This window comes from Mytilus californianus, unplaced genomic scaffold (genome assembly GCF_021869535.1).
Source record: "Mytilus californianus isolate M0D057914Y unplaced genomic scaffold, xbMytCali1.0.p SCAF_9, whole genome shotgun sequence".
NCBI lineage: Eukaryota > Metazoa > Mollusca > Bivalvia > Mytilida > Mytilidae > Mytilus > Mytilus californianus.
Window position 1 is genome coordinate 33449521 of NW_026262745.1, and position 22787 is coordinate 33472307.

The following is a 22787-nucleotide window of genomic DNA, read 5'->3' on the forward strand; positions in this document are numbered from 1 at the left end:
TTCAAAATATTATGGATTTTTTACCCCAGGAATAGATTTTAAATTATCTGTATTTGGCAAAATCTATCAGAATTTTGAGTTATCAATATATTCAACTTAGTATTTTATTTGGCCTTTTCATCTTTTTATTCGACCATCACTGTGGAGTCTTTTGAAGACTGGTATCTATGATGAATTTATTTTGAATGTTTTGTAAATATGCAGATATTTTTTAAATAAACTCTTAGTTACCATCTGGAACACTCTGTCAGAATCGGTTGCACTTGCACCATCACTGGAGGCCTTCAAAGCATCCCTCCAGGAGCACCTACCTAGGAGAACCAACATCAACTTAGGAGCTTGAACTTTTGTGTAGTGTACATATTTGTTTTAATTTTTATACGACCGCAAAAAAATTTTGTGGTCGTATATTGGTATGACGTTGGCGTCGTCGTCGTCGTCCGGCGTCGTCGTCCGAATACACACTGGTTTTCGCACTCTAACTTTAGTTTAAGTGAATGGATCTTTTTGAAATTTGACCATAAGGTTAAATACCACAAAAGGAAGGTTGGGATTGATTTTGGGGGTTATTGTACCAACAGTTAAGGAATTAGGGGCCAAAAAGGGGCCAAAAATAAGCATTTTCTAGTTTCCAGACAATAACTGTGGAACAGTGTATGGATCTCTCTGAAATTATACTACAAGTTTCCATACCACAAAGGGATTGTTAGGATTTGCTTTGGGGGGTTATGGCTCAAACCGTTTAGGAATTAGGGGCAAAAAAGGGGGAAAAACAAGGTTGTCCTGGTTAATGGACAAATACTTTAGTACAAAACATAATTTAAAGCAGTGTAAGGGAGATAAATCAAATTCATCATTGAAATTATCTCCCTTACACTGCTTTAAAATTATGTATAAAGTAATGGTTAATGAACAATAAAGATAATTTAAAACAGTGTAAGGGAGGTAATCCAAATACAACGTTTTGGTTACTTCCCTTACACTGCTTTTAAATTATGTTTAAAGAAATGCATATTTATAAAGGAAGACCAGTAAAAATATCTGCAAATGTTGCATCTTTTTTTTTTACAAAAAAATCCATATGAAAGATTTGACACTATATTTTTAATTCTATTATAAAATAGATTAAGTTAGCACTATGGTAAATTTAAATGGGTAATTATGGTTGCCAACTCCATTGGAAATTTGAATTGAGATTATGACCATATCTTGAGGGAAAGAATTTTTTTGGGGAAAAAAGGGGGGGGGATAAAAAGAAATTGTGGGGGGTCAATTTTTTCTTATTTCAGATTTCAGAAATTAAAAAGAATTATTCTTCAAATATTTTTTTTTTTTCAAATTTCAAATATTGAAAAATTTCAAGAAGTAATCTTTAATTGCACAGTATGGCGCATTAGATTTGTAAAATCTTTGATCACATTTATTTATTTGTTATGCCGAATCTAACAGTGTATTTAGATTTTTAATTTTGGGTCCAGTTTTCAAATTGGTCTACATTAAGGTCCAAAGGGTCCAAAATTAAACTTTGTTTGATTTTAGCAAAAATTGAATATATGAGGTTCTTTGATATGCTGAATCTAAACATGTATTTAGATTTTGATTTTTGGCCCAGTTTTCAAGTTGGTCCAAATTGGGGTCCAAAATTAAACTTTGTTTGATTTCAACAAAAATTGAATATGTGGGGTTCTTTGATATGCTGAATCTAACCATGTATTTAGATTTTTTATTTGTGGACCCCGTTATCAAATTGGTTCATATTGAGGTCAAAAGGGTCCAAAATTAAACTTTGTTTGATTTCATCTAAAATTGAATTATTGGGGTTCTTTGATATGCCAAATCTAACTGTGTATTTAGATTTTTAATTTTGGGTCCTATTTTTTAAATTGGTCTACATTAAGGTCCAAAGGGTCCAAAATTAAACTAAGTTTGATTTTAACAAAAATTGAATTCTTGGGGTTCTTTGATATGCTGAATCTAAACATGTGTTTAGATTTTTGATTATGGGCCCAGTTTTCAAGTTGGTCCAAGATAGGGTCCAGTATCTAAACTTTGTTTGATTTCAACAAAAATTGAATATATGGGGTTCTTTGATATGCTGAATCTAAACATGTATTTAGATTTTTGATTATGGGCCCAGTTTTCAAGTTGGTCCAAATTGGGGTCCAAAATTAAACTTTTTTTGATTTCAACAAAAATTGAATATTTGAGGTTCTTTGATATGCTGAATCTAACCATGTATTTAGATTTTTTATTTGTGGACCCCGTTATCAAATTGGTTCATATTGAGGTCAAAAGGGTCCAAAATTAAACTTTGTTTGATTTTAGCAAAAATTGAATTATTGGGGTTCTTTGATATGCTAAATATAACCGTGTTTTTAGATTTTTAATTTGGGTCCCGTTTTTTAAATTGGTCTTCATTGAGGTCCAAAGGGTCCAAAATGAAACTTAGTTTGATTTTAACAAAAATTGAATTCTTGGGGTTCTTTGATATGCTGAATCTAAACATGTGTTTAGATTTTTGTTATGGGCCCAGTTTTCAAGTTGGTCCAAGTTGGGGTCCAAAATTAAATTTTTTTTTATTTCAACAAAAATTGAATATATGGGGTTCTTTGATATGCTGAATCTAACCATGAATTTAGATTTTTTATTTGTGGGCCCCGCTATCAAATTGGTTCATATTGAGGTCAAAAGGGTCCAAAATTAAACTTTCTTTGATTTCATCAAAAATTGAATTATTAGGGTTCTTTGATATTCCAAATCTAACTGTATATTCTAGATTTTTAATTTTAAGTCCCGTTTTTTAAATTGGTCTACATTAAGGTCCAAAGGGTCCAAAATTAAACTTAGTTTGATTTTAGCAAAAATTGAATTCTTGGGGTTCTTTGATATGCTGAATCTAAACATGTGTTTAGATTTTTGATTATGGGCCCAGTTTTCAAGTTTGTCCAAGTTGGGGTCCAAAATTAAACTTTGTTTGATTTTAACAAAAATTGAATATATGGGGTTCTTTGATATGCTGAATCTAACCATGTATTTTGATTTTGGACATTGGACCATAATAGGTAAATTAAAAAAATTCAAGTTCTTAGACCACATTCTTTCTGTGTCAGAAACCTATGCTGTGTCAAATATTTAATAACAATCCAAATTCAGAGCTGTATCAAGCTTGAATGTTGTGTCCATACTTGCCCCAACTGTTCAGGGTTCGACCTCTGCGGTCGTATCAAGCTGCGCCCTAGCGAAGCATTTTATTAATAACTGAAGCTTAATTTTTAATGGGGTTGTTTGCACACATCACACTACTCAGTACTCACATGCACACAAGTCCTTGTTATTAGATGTCCATTATGGATTTTGACGAGTAATGAATTTAAGTCATTATATAGAAATCAAGGGTTGAATTTAATTAAGTATCAAATTGCTTGTCATTTTGTAGTCAAGACAATGTTAGATTTGTCCCTGAAATGGTATTAAAACATGTATCTGTCATTTGATTCAGTAAGAAAAAACAAGAGTTAAGTTTTTAAAGGACATGTGATAATGACTCAAGAATTTTAATATAAATTTCAATATGACACATAAAATTTGATACATAAATTTTTTACCAAAAACTATTGAAAAATTGTGTTATGTGGTGTAAAAGGTTAATAGCTCCAAGGATTGATTGATTGTTGGTTAATCGCTCCAAGGATTGATTGATTGTTGGTAAATAGCTCCAAGGACAACGCTATACATAGTGATAAATTATTCAAAGAAAAGAATAGGAATCTTTATCTCAGAGTTATATATAATTTTAATATGTGTGACAAAATGATAATTAATGTGGCTGTATACTCACCTGGCATTTTAAATACAAATTGATACAATGCCATTATATTTGTGTTACGGGCCAAAATCTTGTAGTGCTGTTCATTTTCGCTGGACAAGTTTCTGTCTACAGATCAATTATAGTTTTCAAGATAATAAGCAAAAAAGAGAAAAAATGGTTAAAATTGTGATTCAGGACCAAAATTTCTTGTAAGGAGTCCATTGATTTCATTTATGTGACTTATTTGAAGACCATGTGTTTTGATCATTTTTGCTGTTCAGAATAATAATTAATTTTAGTCTATCTATTTTTTTAAGATATAATGTAAAACGCTAAAGTTGGTAAAAAAAATCATCATTCTCCTTACCATTTTGATATTTCTATTCTATTTGTAGATCTTATTTTTCTGATGATTTTTGCTTTTTACAGTTTTCTGTATCTACGATATGGTTTCTGCAAAAAACACAAAAAATAGGTAAAAATTGTCATTCTAGGGCAATAACTCCTGTAGGTGTTGGCTCACAACTTTGTCATGTTAGCTTATTTGCTGATTATTTTTGCATTTTACATTTTCTGTTTATATACTTTAGTTTTTCTGATTTCTGCGAAAAATGCAAACAGGGTATACGTAAAATCAAGGAAAGTGAACCCTATAAGAGGTTGACTCACCATTACGGCCATGTGACTTTTTTGTAGATCTTATTTTATTGATCTAATTTTTTTTCTCCAGTTTCACTCTCATAGTTTATGCAAAAAACAGGGCAATAGGAGTCTGTCAGCAATTTTTGCCTATTTTTAGATGCACAGGAAGGGTAAGCAGATCCTGCTCCACATGTGGTATAGACAAAAGACAGATGAAAGAAGTGTTAAGTTATAGCCAGTCATATGCCTCTAAACTTGCAAAAAAAAATGGCTATCAAAAGAAAGGTCTGTAGTGCATAAGTTTACCAGAAAATGGTGAATGGCTAAAATGCAGTGTCACAAAAGTCCCAACTTGCAACACTTGTTTGCAACAGATGAAAACTGTCAAATTCAATACATGATATCTAAAAGAACTAGCACACAATATACACTGCTATATAACCAGTTCCTAGACCTTTGAAGACTGCATGTCAGTGCAGCATTAAGTTTTAAAGTTGACAAAATTTGATTGAGTACAATTTTCATTTCTAATTTCAGATCAACCGCTTAGTCCAAAACCATGGCTATGATTACCAGAAGGAGCCTCAACGTTAGACATTGCCTTACAGTATTACTACTGCTAGCCATTTTGTTGATCTTCTGTGTCCTAAGTGGGGGATTGAGTTCTCCAGATAATACTTTTGATCCTTTTGAGGCCTATGGAAAATGGCCAACAATTATCATGTATATAATGAGGTACATGACACTAATACCACTTCCCTTGTCCATCTGCAACTTTCTAGGAATCGTCATGTTTAACACTCATCCAACAAAACCCAAGTTAAAAATGTCCACATTATTTGGTCCATTCATTTGTTTTCGTGTTGTGACAAGGGGTACATATCCAGATTTAGTGAAGCGAAATGTGAGTAGAAATATTGAAATGTGTTCATTGGTTGGTTTGGAAAATTATATATTCGAAGTTGTAACCGACCGATCAATTGACATGCAGAAAAGTACACGTGCTCGTGAACTTGTTGTGCCGTCCACATACACTACTGCCAATGGTACTCTTTACAAAGCTAGGGCTTTACAATATTGTTTAGAAGATGGAGTCAACATGTTAACAAATAATGATTGGATAGTTCATCTGGATGAAGAGACTTTGTTAACCGAATCATCTGTCATAGGGATCATTAATTTTATTCATGAAGATAAATACCAGCTAGGTCAGGGAGTCATCACTTATGCCAATGAAGAAATTATAAGTTGGATAACAACCATAGCAGATTTAGTGCGAGTTGGAATCGACTTTGGAATTTTAAGATTTAGCTTAAATTATCTACATAAACCTCTTTTTAGCTGGAAGGGAAGTTTTGTAGTTGTAAATGCAGGAGTTGAAAGAAAAGTTACATTTGATTTTGGAATAGATGGAAGTATTGCAGAAGATTGTTTCTTTGCATTGACAGCTTGGAAGAGTGGTTATCAGTTTGGGTTCATTGAAGGAGAAATGTGGGAGAAAAGTACATTTTCACCGATGGATTATATTCGACAAAGAAAACGTTGGGTTCAGGGAATCATAATGACTTTATTATGCCCTACCATACCTCTTAAGTACAAATTTGGCATATCTTTCATGGTACTTGGTTGGCTGTCAATGCCATTTACAGTACCAAACATTGTATTGGTGCCACTTTGTCCACTTCCCATGCCACAAGCAGTCAATATTTTATGTGGTTTCATGGGTGGGGTCATGCTATTTCTATTTATATTTGGTTCAACAAAATCTTTTAACTACAGACGTTTAGGTTTAGTTAGATTTTTATTTCTCTGTATATCACCGATTTTGTTACTTCCTGTTTGCATAACTATGGAAACCTGTGGTATTGTACTAGCACTACTGTCTCGGAAATCTGGTGGATTTCACATTGTAGCAAAAGAAGTATCAGGACAAGTATCAGATGTTTAGATTTAAATCATTGTTATATTTATTTTGTTGTTTATGTCTTGCACTTCATGCAAATAATAGATAAGTGTTGTATCTAAGTACTAGCTTATTTTGTTATCAAACCTAATGTATACTGTCATTTGTGGAAGAGATAAGTTCATTTTTTTCCTTCCCTTTAAATCTTTGAAAGTATCTCAACACAACTATCAGGGAGGCTCCAATGTCTTGATATTACAACTATTGTAAACCAGCAAAATTTATGAAAAATGGGTACTTAGTTTGTGTAATCAATTTTTTCTCATTTTTCCAGACTTGAGAACATAGTCATTTTTCAACAAAATTTACAAAAACGGGTACAACATTCGTGTAATCAACTCCTATAGTTTTCAACTCAGATCCTTGAAAGTTCACAGTAAGATTGCACATATGTTGATGTTGTGTATCTGCTATTATTGAATTGTTTGATGGTTTTTTTCTCATTTTTCAAAACTTGGGAGCTTAGTCATTTTCCAGCAAATTTTTGAAAGATGGTACAAGTAATGTGTAATCAACTCCTCCTATAGTTTTCAACCCAAATCCTTGAAACTTCACAGGAAGATTGCACATATTTTGATGTTGTGCACCTGCTATTATTGAATTGTTTGAGGATTTTTTTTTCTCATTCCCCAAACTTTGAACCCCTATATGAATTTCTTGTCATCAAATTCATTTTATTAAAAGCTATAATTAAAACAAATTGTAACTCGTTTTTTATATGGATTAGACCGTTGGTTTTCCTGTTTGAATTGTTTTACACTAGTCATTTTGGGGCCTTTTATAGCTTGGTGTTCAGTCTGAGCCAAGGCTAAGTGTTGAAGGCCGTACTTTGACCTATAATTGTTTACTTTTTACATATTGTGACTTGGACGGAAAGTTGTCTCATTGGCACTCATACCACATCTTCTTATTTCTATAAACATATTGAGTTGGCTGCATTTGAAAGCATCAACTTTTGAATTTTTACATACCAAGTGTAGGTATCCAATAGGCTATTTCAGAATCTAAAGGATTGTATGTAGTTTAATTGTTCGTACCCCAAAAAGGATAATAATGTCACCTCATTGATTGAATTCCCATTATTTTGGACGCTGTAAGCCATTCACAATGTTTTGGTGTACACTTTTTGAAATATTACCCAGAATGCATTAGATTCTTCATTGGCAAATTCTAAATTGTCATACATGTCATATGATATTAGGAATTTCAAAATTACTTTTAAGGTTACATTCAGTATATGGAACTTCATATTTCATTTATAACCAGAAACATTTCTTGTAATTTTGGTGCCAAAGGATGGAAACTGTCATATTTGCCTTTCTGAGCAAACCAAGGTCGATACTAGGATAGGCTACTGTGGGAATCAGGATATTGGTGTTTTGGTTTCATCGTTGTATGATATCCTTAAAGTTTGTTTATAAGCACTTATATCTGAGGTTTATCTACTCGGGGACCAAATTCTCCACCAAAAGTTGTCAGGGTATTGGGCAGTTTGTTCAACCGTCTTACCGATCCTTATTTATAGCATATAAACCCTCCAACTTTTTTCCCACCCAAGTATTGGAAACATGTATTTTATTATTTTGCCTTGTTAGATCTCTTATTGAAGTATTTTTACATTCCAGTTTAGTTTTTGAATTTGCTTGCCATTGTACTGTATTTCAGATTTTTATAAACATGATTGAGGTTTAATAATTGTGTATGCTGTTAAACAGCATTATTTAATTAAGTCTCCCAAACGAAGTTTGGGAAGACTTATTGTTTTTGCTCAGTTCTTATTATTATTATTATTCTTCTTCTTCTTCTTCTTCTTCTTCTTCTTCTTCTTCTTCTTCTTCCGCCGCTTTTAAATTTGAACTTGTCCGCACCCGTTCTCCAAAACCGCTTGTCGGATTAACTTAGGGTTTCACAATATGTTAGACTAACATGTCTAGTGGTGCAATCAGGGTTTTGTTTTTGCAATGGGGTTTATAAAGGGGTACTTTGAGGGGCAAAAAGAAAAGAGGGTTTTACTATAGAACCCTATGGGATTTTATTTTTTTAAATTTTCAAATGATTATAAATTGAAAACCGTTCGTGATAGACACAAACTTTTTAATTGAAAATGTTCTAAATGATAAAGCCCATTAAATGAAATACAGGGTTAGTCCCCAGGGGTCATCCCCACCCCCTGCCATTTGAGAAAGTTCTAATACCTTGTAAGTGGTCAAGATCCCCACCCCTAAACCATATATATTCTGGTTTGTCATGCTAAGATGGTTTGAATGATATACAGGGTTAGTCCCCAGGGGTCATCCCCACCCCCTGTCATTTGAGAAAGTTCTAATATCTTGTAAATGGTCGAGATCCCCACCCCTAAACCATATATATTCTGGTTTGTCATGATAAAGCACATCAAATGTAATACAGGGTTAGTCCCCAGGGGTCACCCCCACCCCCTGCCATTTAAGAAAGTTCTAATATCTTCTAAGTTGTCAAGATCCCCACCCCTAAACCATATATATTCTGGTTTGTCATGCTAAGATGGTTTGAATGATATACAGGGTTAGTCCCCAGGGGTCATCCCGACCCCCTGCCATTTTAGAAAGTTCTAATATCTTGTAAATGGTCGAGATCCCCACCCCTAAACCATATATATTCTGGTTTGTCATGATAAAGCACATCAAATGTTATACAGGGTAAGTCCCCAGGGGTCACCCCCACCCCCTGCCATTTAAGAAAGTTCTAATATCTTCTAAGTGGTCAAGATCCCCACCCCTAAACCATATATATTCTGGTTTGTCATGCTGAGATGGTTTGAATGATATACAGGGTAAGTCCCCAGGGGTCATCCCGACCCCCTGCCATTTGAGAAAGTTCTAATATCTTGTAAATGGTCGAGATCCCCACCCCTAAACCATATATATTCTGGTTTGTCATGATAAAGCACATCAAATGTTATACAGGGTTAGTCCCCAGCGGTCACCCCCACCCCTTGCCATTTGAGAAAGTTCTAATATCTTGTAAATGGTCGAGATCCCCACCCCTAAACCATATATATTCTGGTTTGTCATGATAAAGCACATCAAATGTTATACAGGGTAAGTCCCCAGGGGTCACCCCCACCCCCTGCCATTTAAGAAAGTTCTAATATCTTCTAAGTGGTCAAGATCCCCACCCCTAAACCATATATATTCTGGTTTGTCATGCTGAGATGGTTTGAATGATATACAGGGTAAGTCCCCAGGGGTCATCCCTACCCCCTGCCATTTGAGAAAGTTCTAATATCTTGTAAATGGTCGAGATCCCCACCCCTAAACCATATATATTCTGGTTTGTCATGATAAAGCACATCAAATGTTATACAGGGTTAGTCCCCAGCGGTTACCCCCACCCCTTGCCATTTAAGAAAGTTCTAATATCTTCTAAGTTGTCAAGATCCCCACCCCTAAACCATATATATTCTGGTTTGTCATGATAAAGCACATCAAATGAAATACAGGGTTAGTCTCCAGGGGTCACCCCCACCCCCTGCCATTTAAGAAAGTTCTAATATCTTCTAAGTGGTCAAGATCCCCACCCCTAAACCATATATATTCTGGTTTGTCATGCGAAGATGGTTTGAATGATAGACAGGGTAAGTCCCCAGGGGTCATCCCGACCCCCTGCCATTTGAGAAAGTTCTAATATCTTGTAAATGGTCGAGATCCCCACCCCTAAACCATATATATTCTGGTTTGTCATGATAAAGCACATCAAATGTTATACAGGGTTAGTCCCCAGCGGTCACCCCCACCCCTTGCCATTTGAGAAAGTTCTAATATCTTGTAAATGGTCGAGATCCCCACCCCTAAACCATATATATTCTGGTTTGTCATGATAAAGCACATCAAATGTTATACAGGGTAAGTCCCCAGGGGTCACCCCCACCCCCTGCCATTTAAGAAAGTTCTAATATCTTCTAAGTGGTCAAGATCCCCACCCCTAAACCATATATATTCTGGTTTGTCATGCTGAGATGGTTTGAATGATATACAGGGTAAGTCCCCAGGGGTCATCCCTACCCCCTGCCATTTGAGAAAGTTCTAATATCTTGTAAATGGTCGAGATCCCCACCCCTAAACCATATATATTCTGGTTTGTCATGATAAAGCACATCAAATGTTATACAGGGTTAGTCCCCAGCGGTTACCCCCACCCCTTGCCATTTAAGAAAGTTCTAATATCTTCTAAGTTGTCAAGATCCCCACCCCTAAACCATATATATTCTGGTTTGTCATGATAAAGCACATCAAATGAAATACAGGGTTAGTCTCCAGGGGTCACCCCCACCCCCTGCCATTTAAGAAAGTTCTAATATCTTCTAAGTGGTCAAGATCCCCACCCCTAAACCATATATATTCTGGTTTGTCATGCGAAGATGGTTTGAATGATAGACAGGGTTAGTCCCCAGGGGTCATCCCGACCCCCTGTCATTTGAGAAAGTTCTAATATCTTGTAAATGGTCGAGATCCCCACCCCTAAACCATATATATTCCTATTTGTCATGTCTCGAACATTTGAATGACGTATACGGTCAGTCCCCAGGGGTTCCCCCCACCCCCAATGTTCTAATATCTTGTAAATGGTTGAGATTGCCACCCCTAAACCATATATATTCCTGTTCGTCATGTAATGAACATTTGAATGACGTATAGGGCCAGTCCCCAGGGGTTCCTCCCCACCCCCAATATTCTAGTATCTTGTAAATGGTTGAGATCCCCACCCCTAAACCATATATATTCTTGTTTGTCATGCCAAGATGATTTGAATGATATACAAGGTTAGTCCCCAGGCATCACTAATGCACATAACTTTACTGGACCAAACCAATTTTCAATGGATGTTGCCCAATGTCAGGCGACCCTGGGAATTACGAATTATGGGAGCTTCGTTTGGGAGACTTCGTAACAGCATCCTGTTACATTCATTTCTTGTTGTTATTGAATCTTCAAATAATGTATGATATATATAAACATATTTTTATTAGAATTTAGTTTTATACAACATACATTGAATAACAATTTATATTTACATAAAACCAAGGATATTTCCATTACAGTGCTCTGTTGTTGATTTTTTTGTTGCAGCTGTTAACCTGTGAAGTCGATGACATTACATATCAAAAGTTGCCCAAATTAGATAAGAGTTTTTTGTTAACCTTAAAATGAAGCTTTAAAATTTTATTGAAACTATCACCTTTCTTATTGTATTTCAGAATTTTCCAAACCATTTTTTTTCTGTGGAAGAAATTATTAATGAGATCAATTGTTGTAATGTATATATATATAAAGTTTTCTCTTTATTTTTACAGATATTCTTTATGTTAAAGACTATTTGTTTGATAATTTCCAAGTCATATGGTGCTAAATGTGTTTATTTTTAAAGTAAAATTGTTTCCATTTTTCAATGTTCTCCAATCTAGAGCTAGCACATAAAGCCACATTTAATGGAACCAGCTGTTAGAATTTTTTTTAATAATGGGTGATATAAACATTGTTGCATGTACTTAAAACACAAACAATTTTAGGACAGCATTTATTGTCATTATTTTCATTGATCACTTGCTTATTGAATATTTAAGCAGAATCTGGTATAGAGTTACATTTCATCGACATGATCAATTAATTCAAAGTACATGATTTATTTTAACCATCAATTGGGGATTCAACCCAACATATGTTGCTCTGCTATAATTTTACACTATAAATTTATTGTTTTAAGCTCTGCTTACTCCAAATAATTCTTGCCATTTTTACGGTACTGAAGCTGTGGAGGGGGGGGGGGGAAGGTCAGACAATGTTTTGTTATTGTTAGTTAATTTATTATAACTACAATTGATTGCAAAGTAACAAAAGACAAAAGATAATTGTATTCTGGAAGCAATTTTTTTTACATGTATTTTTAGGTGATTATTACCTGTGCATGAGAGATTTATTTTTTCCTGCATACTGCTCATCAACTGATTGTCTCAGTTTTACATTAATTTTGTAAACATATTATGTAATATGTGTAGGCTCAATGGAGGGAACTAGACAAAAAGGAAATATTTTTTGAAACAAAAACAGTTGCAATGAAAATGAGTTTACTCATATGCTTAAAAGCAACAATATTCCAAAAAATATTGAACGATAAAGACGATATATGTTTAGTGTCTTCTCATATCAGTTGTATTGGTACTTAGTTCGAAACAGGAGAAATGCTCAATAATTCTTGCATTTTGACAGTTTCTTGTACAAAATCAGCTGATCTTTAATGACACCAAACACATATTGTCTAGTAGATACTTTGTAAGAAGGGTAAATTCTCCAGTATCTATTGTAATAGGGATACAATTAGTCATTATTTATGTTTGATATGAGACTTCAGATGGATTGTAATTATGAGAACAGTATTCTATAACATTTATATAAAGGTCTAAATATTTGAGATTAAAGCATTATTCTAATGCAATTTTATTATCACAGCTATTTTGATTTGGAGGAGATATATATATATTTTATGAGAGGTTAAAATTCGTGATTTACTTGGTCGAATGCTCTTCACAATGACAGATGAAGTAGTCCAGCGACTAAGTACAATATATTGGTATAATTGATCACTTTATGGGAAAAGCATGAAACTGCACAGCGTTAGTTATGATGCTAAGATATTTTTCAGATATGGAGCCACCTATAAAAATTCCATAATGGCCGCTAAATTCAAAATGGCCGCCAATAGTCAAGAGGCTAAGTCCAATATATTGGTATAATTGATCACTTTATAGTAAAAGCATGAAACTTTGCACAGTGTTAGTTATGATGCTAAGATATTTTTCTGATATGGAGCCATCTATAAAAATTCCATAATGGCTGCCAAATTCAAAATGGAGGCCAATAGTCAGGAGGCTAAGTCCACTATGTTGGTGTAATTGATCACTTTATAGTGAAAGCTTGAAATCTTTGCACAGTGTTAGTTATGATGATAAAGAATATTTGTGAATATGAAGCCATCTAAAAAATCCATATTGGCTGCCAAATTTAAAATGGCCACCAAATTTGAAATAGCCGCCAACAGTCAAGAAGCTAAATTCAAAACATTGGTATAATTGACCACTTTATAGTAAAAGCATGAAACTGTGCACAGTGTTAGCTATAATGCTAATGAACATTTTTTAAAATGAAGCAATCTATAAAATGAATAAGAACCTTATGTAGCCCAGTCATTGCTTTCTTTCTTCAGTATGACTCAGTCTGGACCCAACATTCAGGATCTTCATATTCTCAGTTGAAATTAACAATAGCACAGCTTTTCATGTAAAGTTGTACAAAGAAACAATCCAACCATTACATGAAAGACCAATTCAAGTGTTAAGGCTAAAGTTGGGACAAACATTTCATGGTCTTCCTGTCATGCTTCATCGTTACCAGATGGGAATAAGCTACCAGCAATGTCTGCAGTTCTACCTCTGTTTCACGAGCAAGCTAAATATTTTGCAATGATACAACATTTATTGAACTTATTCCTAGGGTTAAGAAAGCTAAATCCATCAGATGTATGGTGCAGAAAACTTTGTTGTGATGTTCGGCAGCCGACACATAGAAATGGCTGAGTTCAAAGCCCTTGGTAGTTGGCTTGACGATAGTGAATTGACTAGTGCTTTAAGAAATGCCCATCTTACACATGTTACATCACCCAGTACAGAGCGTTTATTATCAAACACTTACCACCAGTACACAGATGCATTTAGATCTTCTTTCAAACATCAATAACTTGAATATTTTCTATAAAGTTGTTATACCAAATAGATACTTTTGAGGCGCCATTTTTATTTTCTCTCACATTTTGAAAAAAGAAATACTTGCCTTTGTAGGGTTACATACATATTTTTCATGGGTAGTAAATTGAAAGATTTTCTGAAGTCGTGTTAACATTAACTATAACTGTGTAAATTTAAAGTTTTATTTCATTATAAAAAGTTTATGTCACCTCTTACAAAAAAATAATAAGTTGGTTTGCATTTGTATCCAAATAAAAGTTTCATTATTTTTGTATCATTTTATACCACATTATTACAAAAAAAACGTAATTTTTTTGCATTTTTTACGGCTTCATTTTGAATTTTTGCCGCCATTGGAAAACATAAGCTACAAAATGATCTATGTCCCCTGGTATAATCAATACATTGCTGGCCTGTGTCTACATCACATGATCAGTTTCACAAATTTGTTAACTTTCTATATCACATTGAGAGTGTATATATATACTAATAAGGTCAAACTCTGACATATTTGAAGGTGTCATTTTGAATTTGGACACCATTTTGATTAATTATGTTTTTATAAAGTTGAAAAAATAATTACTGGCATATCTTAAATGTATTTCCTTCAATTTGTGATATCTACTTAACTCTTGCATATTAGTAGACTTCATCAAGTGTATGATGTTGTATTCCTAGTACCTTTTGTCTGCCATCTTTAATTTGGCAGCCATATTAGATTTGTTTTTTGGTTGCTCCATAATCTAATTTTTGTTTATACCCCTTAATCTTTCACTATGCCAAGTTTCATGCTTTTACCATAAAGTGATCACTTATTCTTATATCCACTGGACTAAAGTTTCCATTAGAATTTGCATTATAAAGGGAATAAGCATTTCTGTATTTGATACTTGCCTATGTCAAATTATGATTTTAAAGTCACAAATATAGGATTTGATTTGCAAAAGTAAAATAAATAATTGACTTAATCAGTTATGAAAATGAATAACTTGCCTATATCAAATTTAGAGACAGTCACAAATATATGAGTAAAATAATGATTGACATAATCAGATATGAAAATACAATACACACTCATTCCTTAAGTTTATTCCTTATGTAGTGTTTGTTAAGTAGAGTGTTTTAATTATATGAAATGTAGTGATACTCATCTATTTTTTTTAGAATATAAGACATTCCCGTTTATGGGTAGATATAGTAATTTTATTGTTTAGGTAAAAATACATGTTACATTCCAAATGAAGAAATAATATTTACTGTCTGTGCAAAATGTTACCGTATTGATCATATGATTAGGAAACAAAAACCCACTGATTGATTTGTTTTGTAATTTAATGATTTTTTTTAATTTTTATTCTGTATAGTGATTTATGTCCATTTAAAAATATGTCAGCTATTCTTGTTTTCAATTTGCCATTTCAAAATCTTAAGGATTATGGGTAATTTCATTGATTTTACCCCAAAATAAAATTAATGATTTGTCATTGGTTTAATTTTAATTGTTTAGAAAAGTTGCTAATCATTCACAATGTTTTGGTATATGCTTTTGAAAATATTACCCAAAATGCATTTTATTCTGAAAGGGTGAATTGAGAAATGGTTGAAGTGCAGTCATCATTAAATGATTTCCTTACACTCCAGAAAACAAAGAGGTTAGTAAGATTCCCAAGGTCCTTAGATTGAGGATTTTTTTTTTAATCATCCCTTTAAGCCATTTTATCAAGTTATATACTTATTACATATATACAAGTTTAATTGATTTGAAGCCCATGAAATATCTTTGTATGGAATTTGATGTGAAACTTTATTTTGCATGTCTTGGACTTGTATAAATAGCAACAGATGTTTTTTTTTAGTGTTCACTAACATATTAATTGCAAACAGGTTCATATTATCAAAAAGGTTGCATAAAAGAAAAATCATTAAATTGATGATTATGTGACTACCTCAGGTAGAATTTTCACCTATAAAAAGATGATTAAATGAAAGTGAAATCAATTTATTATAATTTGGCATTTAAAATCTAGGTAGAGAACTACTTTTTGCATTAATTGTGTAAACCATATAAAGCATATAAATGGGTGTGGAACATACTTACTATTGAGAGTTATTTTTAATTTCAGATTTTTTCTTGAAAAAGAGAGATAACCCAATTTTAACTATGTTCCTTTTCCCAATATAAATGTATTTTACATTTGACACTTACAATTTAAATATAATTTTTTTTCAGGTTATCCCACTTCTATTGATGTTTCTATTAAGTAATTCTCTTATTTACGGTAGTAACAATCAGGAATTTTATTTTTAAGGTGGTTTTTGACTAATGTAATCAATAATATTAAATTGTTTATAGTTGAGATATTATTAAGATATTAAGATTAACTCCTGTCATTTAAGCATGGATGTTGTTTCTTGTTGTTAGACTATGACGATTTTAATATTTTGTAAATTTTTTAAACCATTAGCAATACCAAATTTATTACATTGTATTACTTCTCATTAATGTTATGGAAAGAGTTCTTAGATATGTATTGTTCTATCAAAACCATTATGTTTGCTTTTGTATTGTTCAATTATATAGTTAAGACATCCCATTTTAATAAACAAGTCAAAGACTCTACTTGCTATGATATACCATTTTTCACCATCCAAACAATATGTTTTTTTAAGTGTTCACTAACATATTAATTGCAAACAGGTTCATATTATCAAAAAGGTTGCATAAAAGAAAAATAATTAAATTGATGATTATGTGACTACCTCAGGTAGAATTTTCACCTATAAAAAGTTGATTAAATGAAAGTGAAATCAATTTATTTGTAGATTGACTCAACCTGATTTATTATAAAAACCAATTTCTATGCATAACAAAAATTTTAAATTAAGTTTAGTTAAGTTTTTAACAACCAAAATATAATCATTTTTCTTTTTATTGTTGTCCTTTATATGCATATATATTCATTATGTATAGCAACAGATGAAATCTTTTCTAGACTAGTTTTAAAAAGCAAAAAAGCATTTTTCTTGGTAAAAAATACACTAGGTATTTTTGATTAAGCAAATTGGATGTGTATTTATGAATTACACCTTGTGTAAAAAGCAGCCGTACTTTGATATCCTGATTTTAATGTATTCATATTTATGTTTTTGTGTGAATATTATTTCTGTCAGAATTCACGCACATACAACTTTAAACTTTTCCCTCTCTTCTAGAAAAAAAATCAATTTTTAAGGAAAATAAAAAATTGAAAACAACACTTTATAAATTTGTTGAAGAGCTATATGACTAAAAGGACATAAAATTATTGCCAAATCAATCTAATGTCAACTTTGCCTAAATCTGAGTTACTTCCCTTTACCTTTATTTCTTATGAATAAAACAATCAAATCTAGAACTTATAAAAGTAATTCAAACAGTGAAGACTGGTTTTACTAATATCCAAGTTTTCAATTTTTGGCAGAATGTTTTATTGAATATTCATTTCTTAGTTAAATTAGGCAAAAAGAGAAATAATTAAACATATTAAAATGTTAACACATGCCCCTCCCCTTTGCTAAGTGGGGGAAAAGAAATGAATCATAGCATTGGAGACTTTTTTCAATCTCTCTAGTTATGTCATATCATATTCTCTTATTTTAAAGATAATTTAATTAGCCTTTTAACTTTTTGATTCGATCATCACTGATGAGTCTTTTATAGATTAAACATGCATCTTGGGCCTTGGGCTGTTTTCTGCTCTTCGGTCGGGTTGTTGTCTCTTTGACACATTCCCCATTTCCATTCTCAATTTTATTTTGCGTACAAAATTATAAGCCTGATTTTTTTTAGACTTTTTAGTTCGCTATTAGTAGTCAATAAAACAATATAGTAAACTAGTGTAAAATTACAGCATATCACTTCATCTCTTCGTTTTTCTTAAAGACCCACAAAAAGACAAATATCTAAATTGTTTTTGAATAAACTAACATATGTGACCAGTGTTTGTTGAAAAATGACCTGTTAGTATTGATTCTTCAATGTGGAGGTACATTGACTAGGTTATACTTGTAATGTCATGATGAAAAATGACCTTGTACATAAGTATTGATTCAATAAAATGGAGGTCATTTCACAAAGTCATTCTAACTTTAAGTTGTTATCGAGAGAAATTTGATTGTATTTTACTAATACCTGAATATATTTCAAATAATCTTAGAAGAATAATTGTCATTTTTTGTTTTGTTAAATCATTAAAGAGTTCTGATAAATTGTAGATATATATTTGATGCATAGAAGACGTTATGTAATGGCCATGCATTTTTTTTAAAGTGTTAAAATTGATTTTTTTTTTTAAATTGAATATTAAGGAATACCATGTATAGATGGCAATTTTTAAAGTACAATACTGTTGCAATTTTATTTACTGAGAAAAGTTGAACATTATAAAACCCGTTATTAGTTTTAACTTTATTTACATATATTGTGTGTCTATGCCAGGAGGTAATCTTATTGTTAGTTTTGGGCTTGTCAGTTTTATTATTTTTAATTCATAGTAAGTGCTTAGATATACATAGCTAGTCAATCAAATAGTAATGGTGCTTTTTATTTTGCTTTTTATATTTTTTTATGTGAATGGCTCCTCCAAGAATGATTGTATGGATATTAGAATACCAAGAATGCACATTAATCCTGTTACAAAAAAGATACTCCCTTAAGAGTTTATCATTTAAGATAAAATTTCTTACATACAAATTTAATGGTAATTGTTTTACAAAGTAAGATGGAATAGAGTCTGAACACAACTCTAAAGGTTCATTTTGTAGGTGAAAATAATGGCCAAATATAAGGCAAGGATAAACTTGTTTCCCCTTCAGTGATTTTCAATATCTTGTTAAGTAAACCCTTTTTTCTGACAGTTATGATATATACTTCAAATCTGTGAATTAGTATATTGGAATGCCCATTTCAGAATTTAAATGACTTTTAAAAAAAAAAAAAAATTGCTGGAAGACATTAACAATTTTTTATGGTATTGCCAATTTCATTAGATAAGGATTGCAATACATTGACAATATTAGGTCAGATATTATTAATATTAGAATAGCAATTTGCAAGATTAGCTTAAGTATTTCAAAATCATATTTGAAATTAAATCACATTTTCTTTAAGACAATGTAAGTGGTTTTTAACATGTTTAATGCATGCACACATATTTGCTGTCCTGTTTAAGTTACATTTTCTACTTGTATATTATAAGTCAATATCTAAATTCTTTTGAATTCATAATAAACAGAATTTACTTGTTTGATTGTTAAGTGAAAAACATTTCAGCCTTTGAAAGTCTGACCCTATACAATCAATCATGAATAAACAAATAAAAAGATTTTCTTTCTTCATGTCATAGATTAGTTGCCATCAGTTTTGCAACAATCATTTTTAAAGAGTGTAGTTCTATACGTGTATTTATTTGTTTATATGTTATGTTTTATAGTGTAATTATTAGAGGTTTTAAGCCAGAAAATAATTCATCTTACCATTGTTTTACCATCAATCTCTGCTTATTGCATTGCCGAATTGTTCATTCTTATTCTTGCCACTTAGTTGAAATGACTAATATTTCATCTTACTACTATTTTGCCAGCAACCGTTGCTTATTACATTGCCATATTGTTCATTCTTATTCTTGCCACTTCCTTAACTTGACAAATATTTCAACTGTTTACAAGTTCACAATATTTGTGTCTGTTTTTTATGTTCAATACCTTTTCCATGTTACTACAGGGTTGTTTAACGACCTTGATTATCCATGAGGGTTTAGGAATAATGACTGGGAAGCCCTCTATAAAGAACTCGGATACATGACTTCATGATCTCAGTGTTTGGAAATCACATTGATGTTTTTTTGTAAGAAACTAAATGGTCAGCCTGAAACATACATATAAATAAAAAAATGAAGTGACTTAATTTTGAATAATTTGGCATTTAAAATCTAGGAAGAGAACTACTTTTTGCATTAGCTGTGTAAACCATATAATGCATATAAATGGGCATTGGAACATTCTTACTATTAAGAATTAATTTTTAATTTTAGATTTTTTCTTGTTAAAGGGAGATAACCCAATTTGAACTATGTTCTATTTCCCAATATAAATGTATTTTACATTTGACCCTTACAATTTAAATATATTTTTTTTTAGGTTATCCCACTTCTATTGATGTTTCTATTAAGTAATTCTCTTATTTACGGTAGTAACAATCAGGAATTTTATTTTTAAGGTGGTTTTTAACTAATGTAATCAATAATATTAAATTGTTTATAGTTGAGATAGTATTAAGATATTAAGATTAACTCCTGTTGATTTAAACATGGATATAGTTTCTTGTTGTTAGACTATGACGATTTTAATATTTTGTAAATTTGTAAACCATTAGCAATACCAAATTTATTACATTGTATTATTTCTCATTAATGTTACCGATAAGAGTTCTTAGGTATGTATTGTTCTATCAAAACAATTATGTTTGCTTTTGTATTGTTCAAGTATATAGTTAAGACATCCCATTTTAATAAACAAGTCAAAGACTCTACTTGCTATGATATACCATTTTTCACCATCCAAACAAGTATGTTTGTTCATTGCGTACCTTGAAAAGGGCACAGGCATTTGATGCAAGTATGAAGAAGTTATATATTTATGATTTTATTGTGATTTTTAAGACAAAGATAATAGAGTACTGGTTCATTGTTCCTCATTTGTTTTACAACAGTATATGTGCTTGTACACTCTACATGTTTTTTTTATTAGTAAATAAATCAAAGAAAATTTTCCTTTGTTATCAATCTTGACGAAGTTTACAAATTATAAATACCCCAAAAGTACTAATTGTTTACAAATTAGATGTCATACATGCTTTGCAATTTTAGTTCTATCGAGTCTTAATAAAGCTCGATGAATTGTACATAGGTATTCTGTGTTTTGTATTTTAGTGTCTCTCTCCCTCTCATTTACAATTGGTTTGTCTGCGGGTGACATCAGTGTGATAATGATGCTACTTTATAACACCGAAGTTTATTATACCCCGACCCAGAAAGAGGAGGTATACTGTTTCACCCCTGTCTGTCCATCCATCTATGTCTCACATTTTTCTAGGTGACTACAAATAAGATCTTCCTGATATTAACTGATGTTAACAGGCTTCATGTGAACATGTTCTACAGTGGAATGTGTTTTCAGATTTATTGCTCATCAACTTCTGTTAACAGAATACTTATTAAAAAAAATGGAGATGTGGTAAGATTTTCAATAAGACAACTATCCATTAGAGGTCTTATGACGTTGATGTAAGCAATTATAGGTCTGCGTACAGCCTTTTTACAATGAGAAAACCCAATACCTATAGTCGGCTATAAAAGATCGGACATGAAAAAAATGTAAAACAATTCAAGTAAAGTCTTAATTATAGCGATTAGATTTACAAACCACAAATGTGACAGACATGAACCAACAACAACCACTGAAATACAGGCTCCTGACGGGACAGGCACATCAAAAATGTGGCTGGGTTAAACATGATTGTGACCACCAATCCCCCCCCCCCCCCTCCCCCTCCTAACCTGAGACAGTGGTGTAACAGCACAATATATGATCAAATTGTAAAAATCAATTGCAAATAACTTAACTCAATTGATCAGTACTTAGCACCAAAAACAAAACTAACAAAAAGACAATGAACACAAAGCACCAATATGAGAGTACTCACATTTACTAAAATCTAGTTCAAAGCCAATTACAACTACCAAACTAAAATATCAATCATTACAGTGTTATATATTCTAATACATAATTGTCATCTACAAAGTTTGCTTTTTATGTCCCACCTAGGGGCATTATGTTTTTCGGTCTGTGCGTCCGTCCGTCCGTCTGTCCAGCTTCAGGTTAAAGTTTTTGGTCAAGGTAGTTTTTGATGAAGTTGAAGTCCAATCAACTTGAAACTTAGTATACATGTTCCCTATGATTTGATCTTTCTAATTTTAATGCCAAATTAGAGTTTTAACCCCAATTTCACGGTCCACTGAACATAGAAAATGATAGTGCGAGTGGGGCATCCGTGTACTATGGACACATTCTTGTTTATAGATAAATTACAAATAAGAGCTTCCTAAAATTTGTTACCAGACTTTATGTGAATAGACTATACAGTGTGATGCATTTTCATTTCCATTGGTCTTCGACTTTTATCTGGGTATCATTATTAAGCAATAGCTCACTGTTCTACTTTGTCTTTTCTACGCTGTGTCCATTTTAGAACAAGTTTTCGTTACTAAAACCTTGAGCATCCCTTTTCAGAACCTACATTGTCGAATTATTGTTGAACTCTGATTTCCTTAAAATGGATTAAATATTTGCAACTGGACATTAAGTAAATAACGATCAGCTGATCATTCGAGTTTTTTTAATAGTACTCCAGAAGCTCTTAGTTTTGTTTTTCAAAACTAATGTTAGATTTCTGATTTATGATAAGCCATTGTTGTACGGCATGCAGTCGCATTAGCATTCATTCATTAAGTTTACAATAGAAACGAATGCTACTCTACTTCTAGATAGATTTCATACAA

The 22787-nt window shown here is 32.1% G+C and overlaps 1 protein-coding gene and 1 long non-coding RNA gene across 4 annotated transcripts in view; both read left to right on the plus strand.

The window, feature by feature from the left end:
- The window catches only part of LOC127715091 (beta-1,4-mannosyltransferase egh-like), a 66482-nt gene extending 58348 nt beyond the window's left edge, over positions 1 to 8134 (plus strand). For all 3 annotated transcript variants that reach the window (XM_052221128.1, XM_052221129.1, XM_052221130.1), the window contains one exon: positions 4988 to 8134. In XM_052221128.1, the coding sequence (XP_052077088.1) occupies positions 5010 to 6398 (1389 nt within the window). In that variant the 5' untranslated portion in view covers positions 4988 to 5009 and the 3' untranslated portion in view covers positions 6399 to 8134. The remainder of the gene's footprint in view (positions 1 to 4987) is intronic.
- LOC127715144 (uncharacterized) lies at positions 369 to 20997 on the plus strand. The gene is made up of 2 exons (XR_007988192.1): positions 369 to 438; positions 20491 to 20997. It is a non-coding gene; the product is annotated as an uncharacterized LOC127715144 (long non-coding RNA).
- Positions 20998 to 22787: the final 1790 nt, after the last annotated feature.